The sequence below is a fragment of the Eretmochelys imbricata genome, chromosome 1, assembly GCF_965152235.1.
Source record: "Eretmochelys imbricata isolate rEreImb1 chromosome 1, rEreImb1.hap1, whole genome shotgun sequence".
Lineage (NCBI taxonomy): Eukaryota > Metazoa > Chordata > Testudines > Cheloniidae > Eretmochelys > Eretmochelys imbricata.
In genome coordinates this window covers 283,546,613-283,571,225 of record NC_135572.1, presented here as the reverse complement: position 1 = coordinate 283,571,225, position 24,613 = coordinate 283,546,613, and the positions used below count along the sequence as shown (strand labels likewise).

Genomic DNA, 24,613 nt, shown 5'->3' with positions numbered 1-24,613 from the left:
GAAGGGGAGGGGCATCTGGAAATGTTGGTTGGTGGGGCAGGGGGGGATTGCATGTTATGGGGAATGGTGGGGCAAGGGGTGAAGAAGGAGAGAGACACACCAGCTTCTCTCATATGCTTAAAGTTACTGTAACAACCCGGAAATAAAACTGTCCAAGGTTTGGGACCTAGACTATGGATGAGAATTTTCTCTCCAGCCCTGTCAATAACGACACATTTCAAACATTCTGAAGCAAAGTTAAGGGAAACACCCATGCAACCTTACCTCCACCCTCTTTGAGCAATGCCCATAACACACATACTGACTCTCTGCCTTTTTGCTGTAATGGACAAGTACTTCCTGCACTAGCCCGACACCCAGATCCTGAGCCTATTTCCTGACAGAAGAACACACTTACAAAATTTATCAACCACTTCATACCCCTCACGTTTTCACACAGGTATACTGTCCCCTACCCATCATTTGATCCACCGACTGCTTTTATACCCCACCGCACTACTGACAATATCCTTGGCAAGAAGACCCCAATGCCCTGCTACTGACACAACCTACATAATTCTGTATTGAAATGCTGCAGACTGGATCTTCAAGGTACACATGTGGGCATTTACCTTTACGCTGTATTTCCTGGTTTTCTGACATTTGAGTTTTGCTGAACTGGAGGGCATTCTGGGAGGGCACGAGCTATCACTGGTCAACCTTAACTCTTTATTAACAAAGTTTTTGTGCCATTTAATTTCCAATATGGCCAGAGACTACTTGCAGACTGCTAGTGCTATTGGGGACCATGCACAGCAACCTAACCCAAAATTGCAAAGTACCAGAGCACCCTTACTTTTTCCCCCCATCTAATTTATCTAAATATTTTTAACCCGTCCTTTCCCTATTTGGCTTATGTTCCTTCCCCCTTATTGTTAATATTAATTGTGTCTAATATCTTGTCACAATTTACTTTTTCAGTAAAGACTGAAGCAAAATAAGCATTAATCACCTCAGCCTTTTTGATGTCATCTATTTTTAGCTCTCTTTCCCCACTAAATAGAGGAACTATTCTTTCCTCTATCTTTCTCTTACTCCTACTGAATGTATAGAACCTCTTCTTACTGCCCTTTATGTCCTTGCAAGGTGTAACTCGTTTTGTGCCTTAGCCTTTCGGATTTTGTGGTGCTCCGTGAATTTTGTGGTGGCTTTTTCTGCATACTGTAGCACTTTGTATCCTCTAGTATTTCTATAGAAGCACAACACAAGTTAACAGATAGAAGAATTACACGTTTTCTCCTTCTAATCTCAAAATATAAATATTTGATGACTTTTGACTATAATTATTCATTTCTTCTGGCACATAAATGGAATTTCATCTCTATTTCTTCTTATTCCTCTTTTTTTCAGATTCTCTCACTTGGCATTACTATGTTCTGTATATTAATTATTATTAAATATTATCATTTGTTAAACACCAATAGCATGTCTGGCCTTGTTTGAGGCACACAAAAGCATGGATTCATGAAAAATGCTTGTTGGAGGCTTTAGCAGTCAACGTACATTCACGTTTTATTGTGGATGTGGGTGGCTGGCATTGAGAGGGTAATGCCTTTGAGCAGAATTTTAAAATTCTGTGCAAGATTTATCTACATGCTGAGACAAATTCTCCTCTCAGTTGTGCATGCGATGCTGTCATTGATGTCAATAGGAACTGCCTGGGCTCATCTAAGGTCAGTATTTGGACACAGACCACAGTCCTTATTTGCAGAATTTGGACATTACTCCACTGTGTTTCATTTTAAATTGCAATACAATACCAGGCATCAATTTTCTTTAAAGACTTTTATTGCTCCTAGGATAAGTATGTTTGAAGATCCCTAACTGGCTTCACCCAAGCCCACAGACAAAGGAGTGATATGGACCATCCAGCAGAAAAGGAACATGCAGACCTCCCAAACAATCCCAGGTTTCTCCTACAAAACCTTCTGTCCTGGTTGTAGCAGCTGCTGTCCTACAGGGCTGGCTGGGCTCAGCTCCCTGTTCCAGGCATTGCCACCTGCTCTCTCTCCCCTTCCTTATCCCTCACAGCCCCTCCCCTCCCTGCTGTCCAAGGGTATATCTACACAGAAAAAAACAAAACAAAACCCTGCATCAGCAAATCACAGATCCTAGGTCAACTGACTCAGGTTTGCCCTATAGGGCTAAAAATAGCAGTTCCTTCTCAGGCTTGGAACCTGGACTTTGAAACCTGGTGAGGGTCTCAAAGCTGGGGCAGAATGTCTACACTGCTATATGTAGCCCCATTGTGCCAGCCTGAGTCAGTTGACCTGGGCTCTGAGACTCACTGCTACAGAAAAGAAAAAACTGGTAGGATTTGTCAGGGAAAGCTGTCTTGCCCACTTTCATGCCAAGTATGTTTGGTTGACCACTGAGTCTGATGAATACCTGTTGCAGGTCATTCTGCCCTGTAGCACTTCCTGTTGAGTTAGTATGGTGGTGCAGGCACTCCTGGTCTCAGTTTCTCTTTCCTGAGCCCCTCCTACACAATCAAATTGAGTGAAAGACAAAATACCCATGCTGGAGATCTCCTTTATTAAAGCTAAATAAACTTGAAATAAAATTCTCTCCCTTTGGGTTCAGGGGTTGCACATCCCTCCTCCTTGGAGCCTGTGGTTCTCAGTCCTGGCCTCTAGTTTCTCCCCTTGGGCTCAGGGGGTGCCACAGCCCTCCTCTTGGGGCCTGTGGTTTTCTGGGAGTGCCTCTCTCTTAGGAGTGCGTCTCCTTCTGTGAGCACCTCTCTGCAACCGAGTCCTGATGCTCTTTTATCAGGCTGCCTAGATAGGCTTGTTTCCCTTAAATCAGTTCATCAAGGTAGCCTGGGCCCAGACTCTCCTTAAATGGGCTCAGTAACCCCAGTGATAATGCCCACATATCTTTTTGTTTTAGAGTTATTTGCAGGTACAGCAACATATATAATATAACTGTCAGAGCAAATTGTTTTGGAGACTCAGAAAACTAGTATTCAGTTTCACAGAATGTTTTATTATTCAGCTAGTTAATGGGTAAGTGTTCAATACTTTAGTCTGTATGTCTTTGTAGTATAAATATCATAACCAAGACTACAAACAATGCACAAATGTCTCAAGACATAAATTCACATATGTTATGCAGTACACAGCAGGCAGCTATATCCGTTGGGATATTTTCTATCTCAACACATAAATTACACTATATCACAGTAATTGTTATATTTTAGGGCCTGAGCCAAAAATCATTGATTTTAATGGGAGTCTTTCCTTTGACTTGAAGGGTCAGATTAAAGTAGAGGTTCCCAAACTCTGGCATGCATACTCCTGGGGGTATTCAAGACATCTCTGGGGGGTATGCAGGAAAAATTGTGTAATGGTGGATTTTATTTATTAATTATTTTATGTATTACATTTTCATAATGGGCTTCGCAGACAAATCTTTAAAACTCTGGGAATTTGTTATATAAAATATGGTAGTTAATTTACTTCAAGATGTACCAATGAGAACACAAGTACACAAAGACACTGATGTACAGAGTCCTCACCCAGGGCCAGATTTCCAGTTAGGCACAGTAGGCACATGCTTAGGGGTGCCAGCATTCTAGGGGCACCTTACCTCTCTAAAATTGTGTGCAACACAAAGGTCAGCTGTAGGCAGGGGGCGCTGAAGATGTTGTGCCTAGGGGTGCGTAAAGTGTAAATCCGGCCCTGTCCTCACCTCCAATCACCGTACACTGCGGGTTCAGTTGCCCAGCAACTGTCCAGTCTAACTTAGCTCAGAATTTAGGGGGATTTTTGGTTGTATATGTCGCACTATAACTATATCTGTACATAACAGTGAAATATGGACAAATGGCTAAAGACCGGTAGTGTTAAGAAGAACACACAAAGTATCAATGATGAGAAGGGCAGGGGTACATGGGCAGCTTCTAGATCTGGAAGGGGGTACACAATAAGAAAAGTTTGGGAACCTCTGGATTAAAGAATTATTAGATAATTCATTCAATATAACAACACCAAAAATCTTTATTCCTTTTGTGAAATTGTATTCTTCTTGATGTTTTTAAACAGCAATGCACCTAGTGTGAACAGGAGGACCTGAAAAAGGGAAGAAACAATGGGTTAAAAATTAAAGCAGGTCAGTTTTTTATGCTCATTCATATCTAAATTTAATCTGTTGCAGTTTAGAGGCCAGATCCTGCTCCCATTGATGTCACAGTAGGCAGAACAACAGGAAAGATAGACCAGTGGTTAGAAATGCTAACATAGGACTTAGAAGACCTGGGTTCAGTTCCCTATCCCTTTTCTAAGCTTCTTGCGTGACCTTACCCAGATCATTTGGTCTTTCTCTGACTTCGATCCCCCTCTGTAAAATGGGAATAATAGCACTTTCCTACCTTATGGAAGTGTGTTATGAGGCTAAAGACATAAAAGACTGTGAGGCACTATGGGAATGGCGGATAAATAATGTAAATTTTGCCATAAACTTCATCTGCCCCGAAAACACACCAATTGGAAGAGATGGTGAGCAGAACAGAAAATCCTAATAGTAAAATAATAAAATATCTGACAGAGAAAAGAATCCAGCAGAATATACCTGCAGATCAAAATGCTGCTCACAGATCAATTCCTTAAAGGGCTGTATGTCAGAAGAGATGGATAAATCAGTTCAGTCAGAATATGAATTAGTCTGTACCACATCCCAGTACTTAATATAAATAAGCCCTAAACCTTTTTTTTATTACTAATTTGGCCAACACTGATAATGGGGAATTCCACTGACCTTCCAATATATGACAGTAGAACAATAAAAGTCTATGGAGATACAGAGCTAGATTCTGCTCTCAGTCTCAGTATAAAACTGAGATAACTGAGTTTCCGACTCAGTGATTTGGGGTCTGAGCCAACTTCCTTTGTGCTTCAACAATTTCCATTGGTGGCAGTGGGACTTTGGGGTGCCTTTGGAATTCAGGGTGAGTCTTTGTTGTAATTAGACACAAATTTTGTTTTGTTTTTGCAGAGTTTATAACTTGTTTGTGATATACTTTTCTCATAAATTTGAGAATGAATTTTCTTCCTCGCGTAATTTTGTGCTGTTTGACTTAGTGCACATGTATCAATTATTAATAATAATTAGGAGGAGGAGAAAGAGTATGGTATCATCTCTCAACCCCAGTAATGGACCAGGACCCCACTGTGCTAGATGCCGTACAAACACACAACAACAAGATTGTCCCTGCCCCAAAGAGCTTACAATCTCTGTAACTGACTTTTCCTCCACTGCAGGTGAAAGAAACAAGCTGTATAAACAAATAAGAGAAAGGATGGGCATCAACATCACTGAAGAAGTCTTCACTGCTCTGGGCATAGGCGTGGGAAGTAGCAGTGTGGGGGTGCTGCAGCACTTCCAGGTTTTATGGAGGGCCGGTGGCCCCATGCCCTGCTCACCAGTTGCTGGGGTGTTTCCCACGCCTATGCCCTGCTCCTGGCCCTCCGCCCGCCCTCAGCTCCCCAACCCCTCATCTCACCTGGAGCTCAGGTCCTGGCCATCCCCACCCGCCGCTCCCAGGCCTCTGCTCCCGGGGCCTGCCCCACTTCTAGCCCCACACCTGAAGCTCTGCTCCTGGGACCCCAGCCACCAGCCCCGCTCCCCAGCTGCTGGCCCCATGCCCGGCCCCACAGCTGGGGTTCTGCTCTTGGCCCTGCACATGGGGTCCAGCCTCCTGGCCCCTGCCCGGGGCTCCGCTCCTGACCCCACACCTGTTCCCAGCTGTGGCCTTGGCCCCTTTACCCCTGTCTCGGTCCCCCCTCCTGGACACACAGCCCTGCTTCCAGCCTCAGGACGGGGTGGGGACAGACAGGGGTAAGGGGGCTGGCTTTAAGCACCCCCACCACTAAAAATGTTCCAGCGCCACTGGCTCTGGGAATCCTGTTTCTGAGGCTGTGTCTACACTAGAGACCTTACAGCAGCACAGCTGTACCAATGCAGCTGCACCACTGTAAGATCTCTCCTGTATCTACTCTATGCTGATGGCAGAGAGATCTCCCGCCGGCATAATTAAACCACCCCCAACAAGCGATGGTAGCTATGTCAGTAGGAGACGCTCTCCCACTGACATAGAGCTGTGCACGGTACCACTTATGCCACCGGCGAAACTTCTGTTGCTCATGGGAGTGTTTTTTTCACACCCCTAAGCAACAGAAGTTTTGCCAACAGAAGTTTTGCCAATAAGTGGTAGTGCAGACAAGCCCTTAATTACCAAAACCACCAATAAATAGAGACTTATCTTGCTCCCGTTGAAGTTAATAGAACTTCCTACATGATTTTAATGGGGCAGGGTCATGCCCATAGAACACTAAACTTATCTTTGTGGGTCCCACTAGTTTGTCAATATTTTCTTATTTTAAAAAAAAAGCAAGTACTCTTACCTCTACAGTAAGCAGTGCAATATTAATTGCAATTAAGGCCAAAGTGTTGTTTTCAAACCACATTTTAATATACTCGTCACATCCCTAGGCAAAAGCAGATGAATAGTTATTAACTGCAAAATTATTTTTGATTCTTTGATTCAGACTGCATGTTTATAACATGTCCCTTTTCAAATTTTATGCAACAACTTCCTACCAGGGATTTACGGGTTCTGCTACTTACTCATCAGAAGGCAAAGTCACATTAGTGTATAATGCTGAGTTGGGCCCAAAACATTTTCAAGTGTTTTTTTTTAAATGTTTAAACCAATTTTTAAAAGTAAATGACTGAATTAGTTACCTTTTCACCCAAAAGTACTGGGACTAATGGCTGATCTAAGGGGAAATTTGCTTTTGTAAAAGCATATTGATGGATCCTCATTCAAGCATCCAATCACTCTACAATTGGATACTTAAAAGGGTATGTTTAGCTATTGCAAGTTTACTGTGATTCCCACTTATTATTCATCTCAGGATGGATTTATCTGTCTTCTGGATCATTGTTTGTGTTTGTTATACCAGTCACTTCAATAATTAATAAACTGTTATATAGGAAACAAGTTGAAAAGTAAAGAAGGGTCATTGTTACTGCAAGGAAAAGGTATTGTGCAGGTCTCACACTAATATAAACTTCCAATCTCCATGTCTTTTCCTCTTTCCACTTCCCTGATTTTGAATAACAGTATGTGTACATATTCAGAAATCTTGGAATAGTGAAAAGAATAAAGTTTTTTTAGATTAGGACTGCTCAAAGATTTTCTGTTGAACTGTTTTCCAACAGCAAATTTGATTTTTGATTAAATGAAAATTTTCATGAAGAGTCTCTGTTTTTCTTGAATTTGGGGATGAGGGGGTTTCTAGGAAAACGGAAAACCAAAAAAGGATTTCTCTTGTTTTTGACTGAAAGCTTTCAGTCTCTGGCAGTTTTCAAATAAAACACTAATTAGTTTCAGTTGTCAAACCATAAATATAAAAATAAAAATATCTGGTTTTGAGCCATTTGCTTTTTTGACAAAAAGTCTAAATTTTCCATGGGGAAAATAATGCTCTAATATATAGATGAGAAAATATGTCTCTATATCCCATTAAATGACCTGCTATCAGAGTTAATTCATTGCAACAACAGGGGACAGTACCAACTTGATGTGAAAAGAGTGAAATCATAGAATCATAGAATATCAGGGATGGAAGGGACCTCAGGAGGTCATGTAGTCCAACCCCTTGCTCAAAGCAGGACCAATCCCCAACTAAATCATCCCAGCCAGGGCTTTGTCAAGCCTGACCTTAAAAACTTCAAAGAAAGGAGATTCTACCACCTCCCTAGGTAACACATTCCAGTGCTTCACCACCCTCCTAGTGAAAAAGTTTTTCCTAATATCCAACCTAAACCTCCCCCACTGCAACTTGAGACCATTACTCTTTGTTGGCTGCTAGTTCCCTTTCCGTTGAAATTCAAGTTGCTGATTAGTATCTACAAACTCCTCAATGATCTGGGTCCTATTTGTTGCTGAAAATCTCTTTTTTTTCATGCCATACCATTCCAAAATATCTATGATTGACATGAGGTGCCTTCGGCTGATTGTCTGAAGAATATTGCCCAAGAGCATAGGATTATGGTATTCACTTTGGATCCTGCGCCTCTCGAATTTTTTCCCAATGTAAGGTTCTTGAGATCAACTCTGGGTGTTCTTAGGAAGTATGGTAAAATGTATCTGTTTGCTCCAGCTTTCTAATAACAGCAATCTGATGGCCCTAAACAAGCTTGTCCTTCTCTTTTATAATTAGATAGTTCTGATCTATCAGGTTCTCAGATAATATGCTTCTTATTTTTCTGCTTGGGATTCTTTCATTCTGTAAAGTGCATGCAGATGTTTTGGTGAAAGACAACTCCTAAATAGGTGAATACACTGCTGGCATGATACAAGTAACAACAAAGCTAACAATTATGTGTTGCCAGAGCTTTTATGTTATATTCTTCACTCCTTTTCTGTAGCATAGCTGTACTTGCACTCAGCACAAAATGGTGGATGGCAACAACTTTAGTACCGCACAAGCTACCGGTAAATGTTCTCTCATGACTGACTCACTCTGTGATGCTCCCAGCTCCTGTTATCCTGAGATCTCTGCCTTGATCTAGAGTTTCCTGTGTGGTAGACTCCGAAAAAGTAACAACCACGCCAGCAGCCTGCTCAAGAATGTCTTTGCTTTAATTATGAAGATCATTACTACTGTTTCAATTTTTTTAAAGGCACTTATAGTTTAATTAAGATTTGGAAAGAGTTTTCAAAGGTTAATTTAGGGTATGTCTACACTAGAAATGTAAGTTGATCTATATTAGATCAACTGATAGCCACTGCAGTAATTACTGTGGTGGTGCATGTCCACACTACCCTACTTGAGTTGGTGGGATGCGCCCTCACCAGGAGCGCTTCCACAGACCTAAGAGAGGCAGTGTGGGGAGCTGAAAGCCTGGTCTCTCAGCTCCCTGCAGCAAGCCCAGCTGCCCCACAAGCTCTGGGGCTCCTGATAGGCTCTCCCCCCCACTCCCTGTTCCCCGCCAGGAGACGGGGGGAAACCACCAGGGGCTTCTTGCCTCCGCGTTTCCTGCCAGGAGTGCCAGGGGGTTGGGGGGGGGGAGCCACTTGGGCTTCTCACCCCAGCTCCCAACCAGGAATTCTCACCCCAGCTCCCAGCCAGCAGGGGGTCCACTCTCACCCAGCTCCCAGATGATAGCAGGGCCCAGCCACCTCCAGTGGAGCGAGGGGCAGCTGGGCTTTAGCTGTCCAGCTTTTTTATCAATTTCACGGCTTCTGCCTCACTTTGATCTAATTGTGTAGAGTAGACCAGCCCTAAGTTATCAAAGCTAGCTACTGTGTTCACTCAGGTGAAATAAAGTTGCTTATTCCTTACTTTAATGTACACTTCATTCTCGGGGGCATCACACAACCATTCCTTCTTATTAGATTTTGTACATGAACATGGGACGTGATTTGTGTGTTCTTTATTTTCATTCTCTTCCCAGTCTGTAAAATTGTGTCTTCCACAGCATTCCAGCTGGAAAAAAAAAGATCCTGTACTTTTAATGCCAAAACAAATAAAGAACGACACACGGTGCCCCCAAGGTAGACAGAATTATAGTACAATAAGAGATATTAGTAATAATGTCAGTGATGTAGTTTATTCTTTAAAAATATGGTTTATATTGTCTCAACGTCCTCTATCATGTAAGAATCAATCTCTTTTCCAAAACAGCCATTGCATATATTTGTAATATGCAATGGTATGTATGGAATGTTCATTTTACATGTGTATATTAGGAGAGGAATATGTTCTTAAAATGTATATTTGAAAGGAATTTCTATTTGTGGCACTAGGGTCATGACAGAACTACTAAAAATGTAAACTGGATATGTTGTTATCATGTTTTTATTCCAGGACAAATGCCAAACATTTGGACCACCACACTCAGCCTTCATCAAGGTTTAAATGTGAGCTAAGAAAGCATTCACTTTATAAACTGTTGTTTATTCAGTCAAGCAGTAGAGGCACCAAACTGACAACAGGCCAGGCCACAGTGAAATACTACCAGAAAGAAAAGAGAAAAATCTGTAAAAATAGCAAAGGAAATGGAGTGCATTTCCATAATTAGGACCAGATTTCTAAGGAGTACAGGTCTGGTTTAGCCACCTCTATAAGAGCAAGATTTTCCAAAGCACTCACAACTCAGCAGCTCTTATGGTGGCACAGTAAGATTTTTAAGAGCTCAGCTCCCAACATGCTGAGCTCTTTTGAAAACCTGGCCATTTACCTAAATGAGAGTGGAGCTCTTTTGACAATCTAGCCCTAAGGTCCTCATTTTAGGGTTAGCACTTGGCAAAAAGCTAACTACTATCACAAAATCCCATGGGGTCAACTCTAGGCATCCTTCCCAAAAACCTGTTTGAATATCAGTGGTAGAACTGTTTGGAAAACTGAATTTCTGCCCTAGGGGAAATTCTAATATTTCAACATTTGTTTTCATCCTAAAACAGCATGAAAAGTCGAAATATCAAAAAAATAAAAAAAACAAAAAACAAAAAGAAAAGAAGAAACAATTCTGAAAAATTTCAATTTGGAAATGGCTATATATTTTTTATGTCATTTTTGACACTTCACAATATTGATTCAAAATGTTTCAGGTTGAAATGTCAATTCAAAAGGAAATGTACTGTTTAGAATTTTCCTGTTGAAAAATCAGATAATTTAGTCAAAAATGACATTTTCCTAGAAAAATTTTTTTCAGTGAAAAACCTTATTTTGCTGGAAAAACTTATCAAGCAAAAAGCTGTGAAATCTTAGGTTGTGGTTGTGTTTTTCTAACAATTGTTGATGACATCACACAAGAGCTGGAAGCAGAGCGGGGAATGCTGTCTTAGTTTATGATGATGATGTCACAGCACCAGCTGTTGCTGAAATCAGAACTTTGCAACTCAGAGAAGGAAGAACAGATTTTCAAAGAATGTTTGTTTTAAAATGTATCTGCAATGCAAATTAACTTGTAATTGCAAGGGTAGATACTGCTGTGAATTATTTGGGATCATAAATCATTGCCTATCATTTGTAAAGAACTTTGTAGGTCACCTTTTAAGCAATTTATCTCATGGAAAATGATGCTGCTATTAAGGACTTCTAACAAAGGAAACTGTTCATGTCTCACCATGTAATGAAAATGTTTATGAATGCTCTGAAATATTAGTAATAAAATGTTGATATGCAGGACTAATGTGGCTTTAAGTTGCCTGTGGCAGTCGGGGCTGGTGAAGAGAAATATAGCACCAGCAGGTGTTCTCACATGCACTTGGACACTATGGTGATGAGTATGGTATAATGCATTGGAGAGATCGGCATTGCCCCTGAGGAAGGCACATGACAATTCCCTTGTGATTGCTGCAACAGTGTGACTCCAACTATACCCTCTTACAGGATACAGTTTTCAATCCTCTCCATGCTGGGACACCTCCATTAGACAATGTACATGGAGTTGAGGCCATGGCCACATCCTGCCCACATCCTTTGTAGTTATTAGCATTGGCCAAGGCATTAGAGAATTCTTGCCCTTATGCTCAGGGGCCTAATTAGGCCAGTGGCCTACAGTGACCGGAACTGTGCCTGTCCCTGCACAGGGTGGCAAAGCAAGGGCTGTGGGGGAGAGGCCTTTTGCACATCTGCAGAGCTAGCCCTATCAACCCCATTGACATCCAAGTTTTCAGTTAAAGAGTAGTATTACATCTGACACCAGCTGCCATGCTATATAAGCCTGTGGCTAAACAACCGTTTTTCAGTCAGTGCTTTATGATATAAGACTTTTCATGTGATAAAAGGTGATAGAATATTTCTGGGGTGGTGATTTTTCAATTTTCTGCTTACAGTCTGCTGCACAGCATTCAGAATATTCCACTCGTGTTCTCTTCCAGTCAGATTTTTGTTCCCATAGTTAGAAATAACGGCATCAATTCTGTCATTCCACAGAATCTGGACCTGTTAATACAGAGCATTTACCATACACACTGGATGATTGAAAATAAACTGCTCAAAATACTGTATTATTAGTATACAGAGGTCCCAACTGAGATCAAGGCCTCATTATGCTTGGTAGTGAGAAACAGTCCTTGTGCTGAAGAACTTTAGTCAAAATAGACAACATAGGTAAAAGGTGGGAAGGGAAACTGAGCTACAAACTTGAAATGACTTGTTAGAGATCACATAGCGGGTCAAAGGCAGAGACAAAATCATCCTGATCTCCTGTCTCCCACTACAGTGCCCTATCCACTAGACCATGTTGCCTCTACTATGTCTTCTTAGAGTTCTGATGAAAGAACGTGTATGTCAGCAATGTGTTGTATACTCTGGTTTCATGAAAAGGCTCAGGGAACTGAAACCTGGACATTTCTGTTGTGGAAGGAGGCACAGTGTTTCCACTTTTGGGAAAGGGGATACTGCAGTCTGTGTTTTTTCTTTTACTGACATTCTGCTTTCTCCAAGGGCCACCTGTGAGCAGCGTTGCTTTGGCCTCTTTACCATATATAAGAACACGGCCATGGCAGCAGCAGAAAAGAAGAAAGCAAAGATGAACAAAGTGGTCCAGTGTAACAGCAGCCTCTAGGGCATTGCAGTGACAGATCACAGGGAAAAGTGTGGCTGCACAGAGGGCATGAGTATCATATGATGACATGCTGTAGGTCATAGAAACATTTCATTACAATGCAAGCAAATGGTAAGTCTCTCTCTGCTACCCCACCCCAATTAGCCTATTCATTCTGCCGACATGGCTGGAAGCTCTGCATTGTGAATGATAGCATGTTAGTGTAATTTATTATAATACCAGACCCGCATTATAGTTAGGATGAGATAAAATTGTATTTCGTTTACTGCTCTCTTTAAAATAACACACACATGAGCACACACACACACACACACACACACAATTCAGAATATATCGTATCTGTTCAAATATTCCAATACAGAAAATTATTCTGTGACAGGCAGAACTCAGTCAGCATTCATTACTGGTTAAGAGGCAAATTCTGGTGCCACAGAGAGACCCAGATGCAGTAGAACAGATGCAGTTCTACTGTATAGTGTGGTGATAGGAGCTGGCTTTGGAAAACCTGCACAAGAGCCTGCACCCCCCTGTGCATGCTGAGCCTTGCTTCATGGGGACTCCGTTTGCATTCCGATGCAACAGAGTTTAGGGAGTATGGCCAGGAGAGGGAGGGGTCAGGACTGCTGTACAGAACCACCAATTACTGCCCTCCACAGAGCAGCAATGCTGAAGTAAAGTGCGTAAACTACTATATGAAGGTACAAAACAGTGGAGTATCAGGCCAACAGCTTTGCACAATCTGTAGCTGCTGCTTCCTATTGTTAAAAAAAATGAAGGTATGTAGGAGTCAATGGCAGATGCTGGGGAGAGAGGTGTGTCCTAAACCACAACCCTTGCAGAATTAGGCAGCTAGGTCTGGGATGCAGGGAGGTGCCTATTTCTGCTCGTGATTCACAGCTAGTAAGCGTCTCCTGGATTCAGGTTCCTAAGCCATTTTTTCAAGAATAGCAGCATTGCACATCTAACTCCACACAAGAAGGCTGGGGGTGGGGGGCAGAGAAATGAGACAGGCTAGGGGCCACCTCCTTTATAACCTTTAGTTCAGAGGTTAGGGAACTTACACACCATGGGTGTCAGAAGGGAAGAAAGAGGTTTCCCACCCCCTGTGTGCATGCCTTAACCACTAGACTACGGGATGCTCTGATGTGGGGCTCGCAGATGCCTTGTCTACACTAAAGGGAAAAGTCAATCTAAGCTATGCAATTTGAGTTACATGAATAGCATAACTCAAATCGACGTATATTAGATCTACTTACTGCAGGGCCCCCACTACACAACATCAATGGGAGACACTCTCCTGTCAACTTCCCTTACTCTTCTTGATCTGGTGGAGTACAAAAGTCGACAGGAGAGCGATCAGCCATTGATTTAGCAGGTCTTCACTAGACCCGCTAAATCGACTACCGATGCATCGATCGCCACAGCGTAGACAAGCCCTCCATCTCTTTGGTTGAAGACTTTCCACCTTGTATTAAACAATATGTGTAGGGCCAGCAAATGAGTGAGGATAACTTGATAGCCCAGTGGGTAAAGCACTCACCTTAATGACAGGCAACCCACATTCAACTCCCTGCTTGTTAGGTGGGGAGAGATTGAAATGGCATCTCCCACATCCCAGGTGAGAACTGTAGCCACTGGGCTAAAGGTCACAAAAGAGGTGTGAGTTAGGCATGGACCACTTTGGGGCCTGACTCCAAAAGAGGGTTCCCAGCTGTGGACTGCAGACCGTGGTAGGTGCCTCTCTGCAGCCCAGACTTAGGCACCTATCTGCCTGATAGGGGCAAGGCTTAGGTTACATCCATCTCATCAGCATCTGGTGTTGAGTAGCTTAGGTGGCTCCTCGCCTACCATGCTCATAGTTGTGGATCCCATTCTCAGGCACCTATCTCTCCCTGTGCATTGTAAAGGAGCCTATGTGCCTAACCCAGCATTTGTGGATTCCAGTGATTTTCAAGGAGCCTAAAAGTTAGGAGTTGCAACACTTACTGTTGTAACATCTAAATCTTTTGTGAGTTTAGGTGCCTACAGGTTTAGACTGCAGCTGAGCAGCAGTTTTGTGGATTGCAGTGGTACCTAAATCTGGGACTTGGGTGCCTAAGTCCCTTTGTGGATTTGGGCCATAGTCATCACATAGAATTTTTGCATTCACAGACATGCTGGCTGTGCTTGCATTTAAAATAGAACTTAAGTTGACAAATAGTGTAATTAATTCATATATTTTACATGTCATGGTAACAATTACTGTTGCTACAAATTGCAAGATAGATGCAGTTCTTACATAGTGGTTAATTGTATCATTCATGTTATAAAGCTCATTACATAAGCTAATTATCTAATTTCAGCATAATTATTTTATTATTCTTTAAAAATACATTAATTCCCCATTAACAGCCATTAGAATTTTACAAAAGGTCTAGCAGTGGCAGTGCTAATGTATTGTACATTACCTACACTTCTTATATTTCATAAGAGAAAATACCTTCTGTCATGTGAACTACTTTAGGACCATCCCATCTAAGACAGTTCCATATTTTCCCCCATCCAATCATTATCTTGCAGAAACATGTGTTCTATGTGGTCTTTAATTCAGCCTATATGTTCCCTCTAAACTGGGATAATACAATCTGAACTATAGCGCTACGGTCATTGTTTACACAGTCTTTGCTTGGACAGTGGGATTAAATACTTGGTACACGGAAGCCTGCCCCTTTAAGGGACAATGGGACTTTTGCCTGTCAGCACCGCACCCCGCTTCACCTGTGCTGGGTATTGAATTTAAGAGGAAGGAAGCGCAGTTGTGGGCAGCTGGCAGAGGTTAAGGAGTGGCTGTTCAGGAAATAGCAGGGAGCAACTCAAAGGAGCCCAGGAGGGTGAGATGGAAATGAACCTGGAAAGAGCAAAAGCTCAGCCCTAGGGTGCGCAGAAGAGTGCCTGAAATTAAAGGAGAGAAGACAGACCCCTTGGGAAGGAGGGGAGCCTTTGGGTTTTAGATCTGGATTCCCCAGAAGGGGTGGACTCTTGTTAATGACTTAGTTGGAGGGCAAAATCACTGCAGCAAGTCAATGGCATGGCGAGAGCAGGCTGAAGATTGTGTGGGGAAACTGGGGTGGAAATGCTACATCTGCTGCTCTTGCTGCAGAGGGGCTCTCTGGGATGGTGAGTCATGTAACAATACCTGTGATTTTCTAAAGGCCAAATACCAACGCTGCTGGCCTGTACTGTGAGAAGTTGAATTTTATGGGGAAAGCCCCCTGGCAGCAGCCAGAGGTGTGCCATGGATCCCCACCCTTCTGTCTCTTCCTTCCCACTTCTGTATGCAGCAGTGGAGTCATCGGGGAGTTACGGGAATGTGGTGCCTTCCCGGATGTCTTGGCATGGGGTAGCATCCAAGCTACCTGGTGGCTGGAAAGACAGCGAGTGAGCCTTCTCCCAGCCCAGCACCAGAGCTGGCTGGCATCTTCTAAATGGAGATATCAGCAGGAAGTGGGCTCATTAGCCCACAGTGAAAGGTATTGGGGTGATACCTACTCAACCCACACTCACAAGCACCTGTATCCCTTTCAAGCTCCCCCTGGGCGGATCTATTGGTGCTACTGCTGACCAGAATATCCTTGGATCCTGCACAGGAGAAGGCTGTAAAGACAGTCTGTGGAGGAGGAGGTGGGGAATTAATTTGCATGAGAACCTTCCAAGTCTCCTTGGGTTCCAAGTGGCTCTGTGTCCCCTAATGTGTCAGCATGAGCATACTTGGGCATATTAAGTCCACTGCAGAGCTCCCATCTCAGTGCATAACATATCTCTGTACCCCCATAGGGATTGGCCCTTAATAAGTTTAGCAACAATTTAAAATTAATAACAGGTCTATATGATAGAAAGTTTACATACCTCTTCTTTTCTTATATATATTAGCAATAGCATTGCAACTTGGACACCAAACAGCAGGACTATGAGTCCTGGATACTAAATAAATAAATAAATAAATAAATAAATATATAAATAAGAATTATTGCACAACAGAACATTGCATGGAAAGCTGCTTGCTCCATAAACTGAAATCTGATCAGCCATGCTTATTATTTAGATGTATTCCAATAAAAGTAAGGAAATATGTCTCTATAAAAGCAATCAGAGAGCACAATACATAGGTATCGCTGCTGCTGCCATTCAGGATTAGGCCACGGCTATATATACAGTGCTGCAGCGGCACGGCTGCACTGATACTACAGCGCATCTGGTGAAGACACTCTGTGCTTACGGGAGAAAGCTCTCATGTTGGCATAAAACACCACCTCTGTGAGCAGCAGAAGCTATGTCAGAAGCTCTCCCGTTGACCTAGCGCTGTGCACAAAAGCATTTATGTCGGTGTAACTTATGTTGCTCAGCGGAGGAGGGGATATTCACACCCCTGAGTGACATAAATTTTGCCAAGATAGGCTGTAGTGTACACATAGCCTTAGATATTAAGTAAGACACAAGTTGATGACACTAGATTTAAAGAGGAAGCTTTAACTTTTATTGAAATAATGAGCAAAGTTACTGGTAGGTAGCAGAGATGTTAAGCATCATAATTACAGAGTAGTTGCAGTATATAGTGCCATTCATCTTGAAAACATTGTGAAACACTTAGGGTGAAATCCAGGCTCCTTTGAAGTAAACTATTATTTATTGGTATTATCAAAACAGCTAGTAGCCTCCCGGCCCCCACCACACAGCCCCCTGAACATTCTTCCGCATCCCCCCTTGGAGGGCATGACCAACAGTTTGGGGACCACTGTTATATGGGATGGTAAATATTTCAATTATTCCTTCTCTTCCTATGCTTGCAAGTCTTCACTTTCAGAAAGGCCATAAAGTGAGCACTGCTATCTCTGCTGAGCCTGTCCCTGCTAACATAAGTCAAACTGTGAGCCTGCTCTGCGGAGTCTGCTGTGCAGCACACAAGTGCTTCATTTCATCCACTGAAGCACTGCACTCAGGAGACCTGACTCCACAGAGCACCACAGCTTGCTGGGCAGGCAGACTATTGTCAGCAGGAGGAACAATGGTTTAGAGCAGCGATTCTCAAACTGTGAGTCGGGACCCCAAAGTGGGTCATGACCCTGTTTTAAGGGCTCGCCAGGGCTGGCTTTAGACTTTCTGGGGCCCAGAGCTGAAGCTGAAGACTGAGCTTTGGCTTCCGTTAAGCTTCAGCTTCCGTTTAGCTTTGCCCCCATCTGCCCGCAGCGGCAGGGCTTGGGCAGGCTCAGGCTTTGGTCCTCCCTCGTTGTGTTGTGTAGTAATTTTTGTTGTCAGAAGGGGGTCCCGGTGCAATGAAGTTTGAGAACCCCTGGTTTAGAGTGAAATCTGATTGCCCTGTTGAGGTTTTGTCTGAGGGAAAGGGACACTTTTTCTTGAACAGTTCCAAGAGCACAGGGAATATAACATGCAATAGCACTGCCAATTTACAACTGAAAACAGCATCAAGTAGTAAATTAAAGTCAACCAAATGTAAGGGTCTAAGTGAACTGAATGAATTCTCCCCTGACAGCTAGCTGGGATGGGGAGAGACTTCCGGAGCAAACTTTGTTTACATGAGCACACCTACTCTGCATAGATACCTGGCAGATAGAGCAGTATTGCTTAAAATAATCAACTTTGGCTGGTGTTGGTTACTAATCACTCTACTATTGAGTGCAGGGGTAGTGAAATGCCGATACCAATGTTGTTGGCATTATTGTATGAATACAGAAAAGCAGGACTGTGCTTAACCTGTCCCAGATTAGGGGGTCACCCACAACTGATAGGACCTCGTTAAGCCATGGTCTCAAATGCCAGAGCCCTGTGAAAGGCTCCCTAGGAGGCCCCAGACTGGTTTAACCTGTTCTTCCCCACTGTTCAAAGAAAGAACTAAACAGGCTTCATTAGGAGCCTCTTTGTTATTTTAAATGCTGAATCAGAGCTGAAATCAGTTGTGGTGGGACTGTGTTTCTGCCCACCCTGCAAAGAGCTGAAAATTACTAAGAGACTGATGTGCAGCAGTCATAGCAGAGAGACAGGTGGCTGACAGTTGGCCGGTGAATGAGCGAGGCAGTGAGCAGAATGAGAGGCTGGTGAGGCAGTAAGGAACCGTGGTTGGCGGGGTGGCCAGATGGCAAGGAGCAGCAGCTCGCGGGGCAGCCAGCCAAAGCAAGTGCTCAGCTGGCAGCACAAGCAAGGTGTCTTCTTCCCCAGGTGGGAGATGAACTCACACAGACGCACCTCTGAACCCCGAGTCCTGTCTGACCAAGCACAACCTCTGTGAGTGGGGTATGGTAAGGGAGCAGAGAGGGACACTGTTTCAGAGTAGCAGCCGTGTTAGTCCGTATCTGCAAAAAGAACAGGAGTACTTGGGGCACCTTAGAGACTGACAAATTTATTTGAGCATAAGGTTTCATGAGCTACAGCTCACTTCATCGGACGCATGCAGTGGAAAATACAGTAGGGGGATTTTATATACACAGAGAACATGAAACAATGGGTGTTACCATACACACTGTAATGAGAGTGATCAGGTAAGGTGAGCTATTACCAGCAGGAGAGGGGAAAAAAAAAACTTTTGTAGTGATAATCAAGGTGGGCCATTTCCAGCAGTTGACAAGAACATATGAAGAACAGTAGGAGGGAAAAATAAACATGGGAAAATAGTTTTACTTTGTGTAATGACACATACACTCCCAGTCTTTATTCAAGCCTAATTGAATGGTGTCCAGTTTGCAAATTAATTCCAATTCAGCAGTCTCTTGTTGGAGTCTGTTTTTGAAGTTTTTTTGTTTTAATATTGCCACTTTTAGGTCTGTAATCGAGTGACCAGAGAGATTGAAGTGTTCTCTGACTGGTTTTTGAATGTTATAATTCTTGACATCTGATTTTTGTCCATTTATTCTTTTATGTAGAGACTGTCCGGTTTGGCCAATGTACATGGCAGAGGGGCATTGCTGGCACATATCACATTGGTAGATGTGCAGGTGAACGAGCCTCTGATAGTGTGGCTGATGTGATTAGGCTTTATGATGGTGTCCCCTTAATCCTGCTTGTGGCATTCTCCCTAATTAATGTCAGGTGCCTTCCCTCCTTTCATGAAAAGTTTCTTTTCTACATTCAGACTCTGTGCTTGCGAGTGGGCAAGTATTGCCTCTCAGAGGCACCCATGGGTAGTGTGTAATTTTCTCAGCTCGAGTCGGGGCTCGAGTTGGTTCTTTGTTGCACTGTTGAAAAGAAACCCCTAGATATTGAACCCAGCCCTGATTGCTGCTGGATCCATCTGGCAGAAGGGTTATACAAATAATCCAGTAAAATAATCTGGCCTGGTAGCAAAACTGACAATGCAATTGTTTTTTTCCAGTACTGTCACTGCAAGGTGAACCTATACTGTTAAAAGGGTAGCAAGATCTACAGCATACTGTAATTCCACAAGGTGTTGCTATAAGTGGGTCTTTGCGGGAAGCAACCTTTATAGTCTGAAACTAAAAAGGAGTTTTACAAATTACTTCAGGGGCTAGAGGCATTTCCCCTCCCCCCCAGAAAAGAGCTTACTGATAATAAACTAAACTAATGTTGCAAATGTAGCTAATAGATAAAATTTTCAATGTTCTAACATTTTTAAACCCATATGCTTAATGCTCACTAGTATTGTGACTTGATAAAAGCAATTTGCTGCAGCTTATTCTCATCTGGTTATGTATTCTCTTATGCCACGCAGCTTCTTACATCATGATCTCTCATTTTATATTCACTCTCCTTATCTATTGCTGCAGAATTTCACACGTGACACAGGCATTTGGTAGAAAGTAAATAATAATATTGGGACACTCTGTTCTTGTAATATGTTCATTGACCGTGCTTTGCAAGTTAACATTTTAAATCTGGAGTCATTTTACAAGAAAGTACTTACCAGAATTAGAAACCATCTGATTTCTTTAAAGCTTCCTAGGAATCCCAAGAATGAAATAAAAAAAAGGATGAATCCAACACCAAGCAACATATAAGAAATATATGCTACCAAATGGCTTTCACCTGTGAGAACTGAAACAAAATGAATTCATAAAATGTGATTCTTTTTTTCTTGGTAACTTCCACTTCCACAAAACATCTGCCATCAAAACTTCTTCATTTTTAAAAATTCATTGTCCCAACTTTTTTAATACCATTGTTGAAAGACGGAATTAGTGAAGTCACCAAATGAAGTTATTACCTGCACTGCTAGATCTGGCTAAAGAGACAGAGGTCTGCTTTTCTCTTGATATTTCGCTAACTCCCAGTATTGTTCAGAGGAGGTATACACTCAGTGGTGAGCTGGAGCCGGTTTGCACCAGTTCGCTAGAACCGGTTGTTAAATTTAGAAGCCCTTTGAGAACCGGTTGTTCCATGAAGGACAACCAGTTCTAAAAAGGCTTCTAAATTTAACCGGCCAAAAGTGGCACCTTAGGCGCCGACTCCATGGGTGCTCCAGCCGTGGAGCACCCAAGGGGAAAATTTGGTGGGTGCAGAGCACCCACGGGCAGCTCCCCACCCCACCCCTGGCCCCAGCTCACCTCCACTCTGCCTCCGCCTCCTCCCCTGAATGTGCCGCCCCGCTCTGCTTCTCCGCCCCCCAGGCTTCCCGCGAATCAGCTGTTTGCATGGGAAGCTGGGGCAGGCTGAGAAGCAGGCCGCGGCTTCCCGCTCAGGCCCAGGGATGTGGAGGTGAGCTGTGGCGGGGGGCGTGAGGAGGGGCGCCCGCACCGCAGCAGGTAACCTGGGGGGGGGGTGGGGCGTGCAGGGGAACCAGCTCGCCTCTGCCACCCTCGGCCTGAGTGTGAAGCCGCCACCTGCTTCTCAGCCCTCCCAGGCTTCCTGCCGAACAGCTGATCTGCGGGAAGCCGGGAGGTGGGGATGCGGAGCGGAGAAGCAGAGAGGGGCAGCGTGTTCAGCGGAGGAGGCGGAGCGGAGGTGAGGTGATCTGGGGCTGGGTGTGGGGTTGGGAGCTGCCGGTGGGTGCTCTGCACCCACTAAATTTTCCCCGTGGGTGCTCCAGCCCCGGAGCACCCAGGGAGTCAGTGCCTAAGGTGCCACTTTTGATGTGATCAATGGTGGAGCGGCCGCTCCCCCTGCTCCTCCTCCAGCTATGCTCCCCTGCCCCTAGGAGCCAGAGGGACCTGCCAGATGCTTCCTGGAAGCTGCCCCAGGTAGGCACCTCCGGGACTCCCCACCTCGCCCCCCGGCAGGTGCCTCTGGCTCTTAGGGGTGGGGTGGGCACCCACTATGGTGGCCCACGAGACCCTCCTGCCAGGTTCTGGGGGCAGTCAGGGGACAGGGGTGGGGGGTGGATGGGGCAGAGGTCCGGGGGGGGGTCATCAAGGAATGCGGGGGGGTTGGATGGGGCAGGAGTCCCGGGGGGGCAGGGGTGGGCAACGACCCCCTCATGGGGTGAGGAGGGAACCCATTGTTAAGTTTTGGCAGCTCATCGCTGTATACACTCACATAGAAAGTAGTTCCATTTGTGAGAGTTCAGTCTGAAACCATAGTACAAGGAATTCTGGGACACCCAGAGTTGTCCAGCAGCACATCAGATGTAAACAAGGATATATATAGTAGAGTTGTGTGAACAGTTCATAATGAAACCAGAGGACACTCACCTGCTTATAAGTTTGTTGTGCTCTCAAAATTAATGCTAGATTCACAAACTCTTTGGGCATGGGTCCAGTCCTCCTTAACTGGAGGACCAGGACCAGGCTTCCATTTATATTTTATCATCTTTGTGGACATGAGAAGATGGTTGTGATTCCACCCTCCACCCCTCTACATTGTCAGTGTCTTGTGTCAGAGTTACTTTACTGACTAGATGAGTTGTGGTTCTTTGTCACTCAGACAGGTCTTAAAGGTATGGCTCCTCACAGGTGGGAAGGATCCTTATCTCAAGAAGTAATTCTGAGAGGGACTTCAGGAGTGTGGGTATGTGCTTCCTGCCCATGGGGAGAAGGCAAAATGGTTGGTGCTAATAATGCCAGCAGCAGGAGGGGAGCTGCCTCTATACTCTATTGCAGAAATAAAGAGATGTGGTTTTGTTCCTTAACTAACCTTGTTCTCATGTCATTATTCTGGGGACTTTGCCTAGCTGTGCCAATCTACCGACAAGTAGACCACAAGGTCACATAATGCTTTTCAGGAGAGAGCTTGCTTTCCTCCTCCCTATGTTAGATCTCTGGGGGTAACCATTTAGACCACTCTCTGCCCCAAAGGCTGACATGGGAGGAGACATCTAAGGTGAACTCTTTCTTTCCCTTCTTCCATGTCTACAAGAAAGATTTTTGGACCTTTGTGACCTTCAAATCACCTCAGTGTTGATATCTGGGACAATGTAGTTGGCCCCTTCCTCCACATTCAGCCTTTGTGGAGGTGGTTGCTCTCCTCCGAGTCTACATAGGAAATAGCTTGTGAATCCTTGAAGATCTTTCCTATTATTACAGGTGGGACAGGGGCTCAGGCCTGGTCTATACCTAAACTTTAGGTTGACCTAGCTATGTCGGCTACATTCATACCCCTGAGAGATGTAGTTAAACTGACCTAAGCTCTGTTATAGATGCTGCTCAACGGAAGAATACCTCTTCAATTGCTGTTCTAAGGGTCTATGCTGTAGATTTCGTTCCCTCAGTTTGGCAATAGATTTGTCCAGTGAGGGACAACATAAATTACAGCAAAGTTAATTCATTGCATTTTAATCCAATGCTGCCACCTTGTGAAGAAATTCAATAATTATTTCTGTTAGCTTGTATATGTTTTGCTAGTCATGGAATGCAGAAAAAAAATCTATTTATAGTCACATAAAACAGTGAATAAATTGTTTCTGTCAATTAGAAGCCACACACCAAACATCATAAGCATAAGACCTAAAACCTGAAAATAATGTTTTTTTTTAATTAATACAGTTGCTGAATAATATTTACCAAGTTATTTAACTTGTTAAAAATAAATCAAGATTCTTACCAAGAAAATTCCATTGAAGATGCTTAGAAAGTATTTTAGGATTAATATTTTATCTCTCGGTTTCATTCTCCTTCTTTTTCTGAGTTTTTAATGGCTTCTGAAAATATAATTATTCATTCAACATAAATCATTCGTTCAGTATAATGAATGAGATAAGTAACTCCTTCAGTATATGTCTGAATACAGTTCTATAAGTGTAAATATTTAAAACTGCTATTTTGAGTTACAAAGTGGCAGCATTATCAGAGGTGCCAAGATGGTTGACAAGTCAGGGCTGCCTTATAGCTGTGATCGGTCTTACATTTTCTTTTTCAGTCTTTTCTTTATACATCTGCAAAAACTTTTTGGAGCAAGAGGGATGAAGGTCTGTGTGTCAAAGATGTCAGTTATGGTTCTGTCGGCTACACACTTACACAGCACCACTGTGATCATGAAGCTCCCACTTGGCTGCTGCTAACCCTGTAGGCACCTTGACTCAGCACCTAACATTGTTGGATCATATTAAAGAAGTTCTGTATTAAAATCACAAATGAGTTTGATTCCCCATAGTTTAAATTCCAGGGTATTACTAAGTAAGAGGTCTCTTGGTTTTTGGTACTGTTTCTCTCCCTCTCTGTGTGAAACTTGCAAGCTGCTAATTGTGTTAGTACATTCTAAGACAGAGTCTGTTCTCAAAGCAGTTCTTTCTAACAACAACTACTCATACAGAGAGAGACTCAAAGCAATACTCTGTAACAACAGAAACAGCACCCAGAGACTCCCCGCCCTTTTGTTGTATTCATCTCGCTTTAATCAACAATTGTGATTAAAATAGTGATAGAGGATGTATGTGGATGGATGCTTGGTGTGGATAATAACTGAATGATCAGGGAGGTACCAGCCTAAGAATCCAGTGTCCATCGGCTGAAGAAGGTGTCAAGTGGAAATAACCAGAGACCCCCAGAGGTCAGACTGGAATCCACCCAACAGCCTCAAGAATGGGAGAACCAAAGAACAAGATAACATCTGGTAG

General features: G+C 43.5%; 1 protein-coding gene across 1 annotated transcript; it reads right to left on the bottom strand.

The window, feature by feature from the left end:
* Positions 1–4,037: 4,037 nt before the first annotated feature.
* On the bottom strand, positions 4,038–23,667 carry TSPAN19 (tetraspanin 19). Its single transcript, XM_077837801.1, has 8 exons — positions 23,602–23,667; positions 23,439–23,511; positions 20,531–20,661; positions 16,507–16,581; positions 11,886–11,996; positions 9,390–9,533; positions 6,441–6,524; positions 4,038–4,109 (listed from the first exon to the last, which is right to left on the bottom strand). The coding sequence occupies exons 1-8, from the start codon at positions 23,665–23,667 to the stop codon at positions 4,038–4,040; spliced, it is 756 nt and encodes a 251-aa protein (XP_077693927.1).
* Between the last annotated feature and the right edge of the window lie 946 nt (positions 23,668–24,613).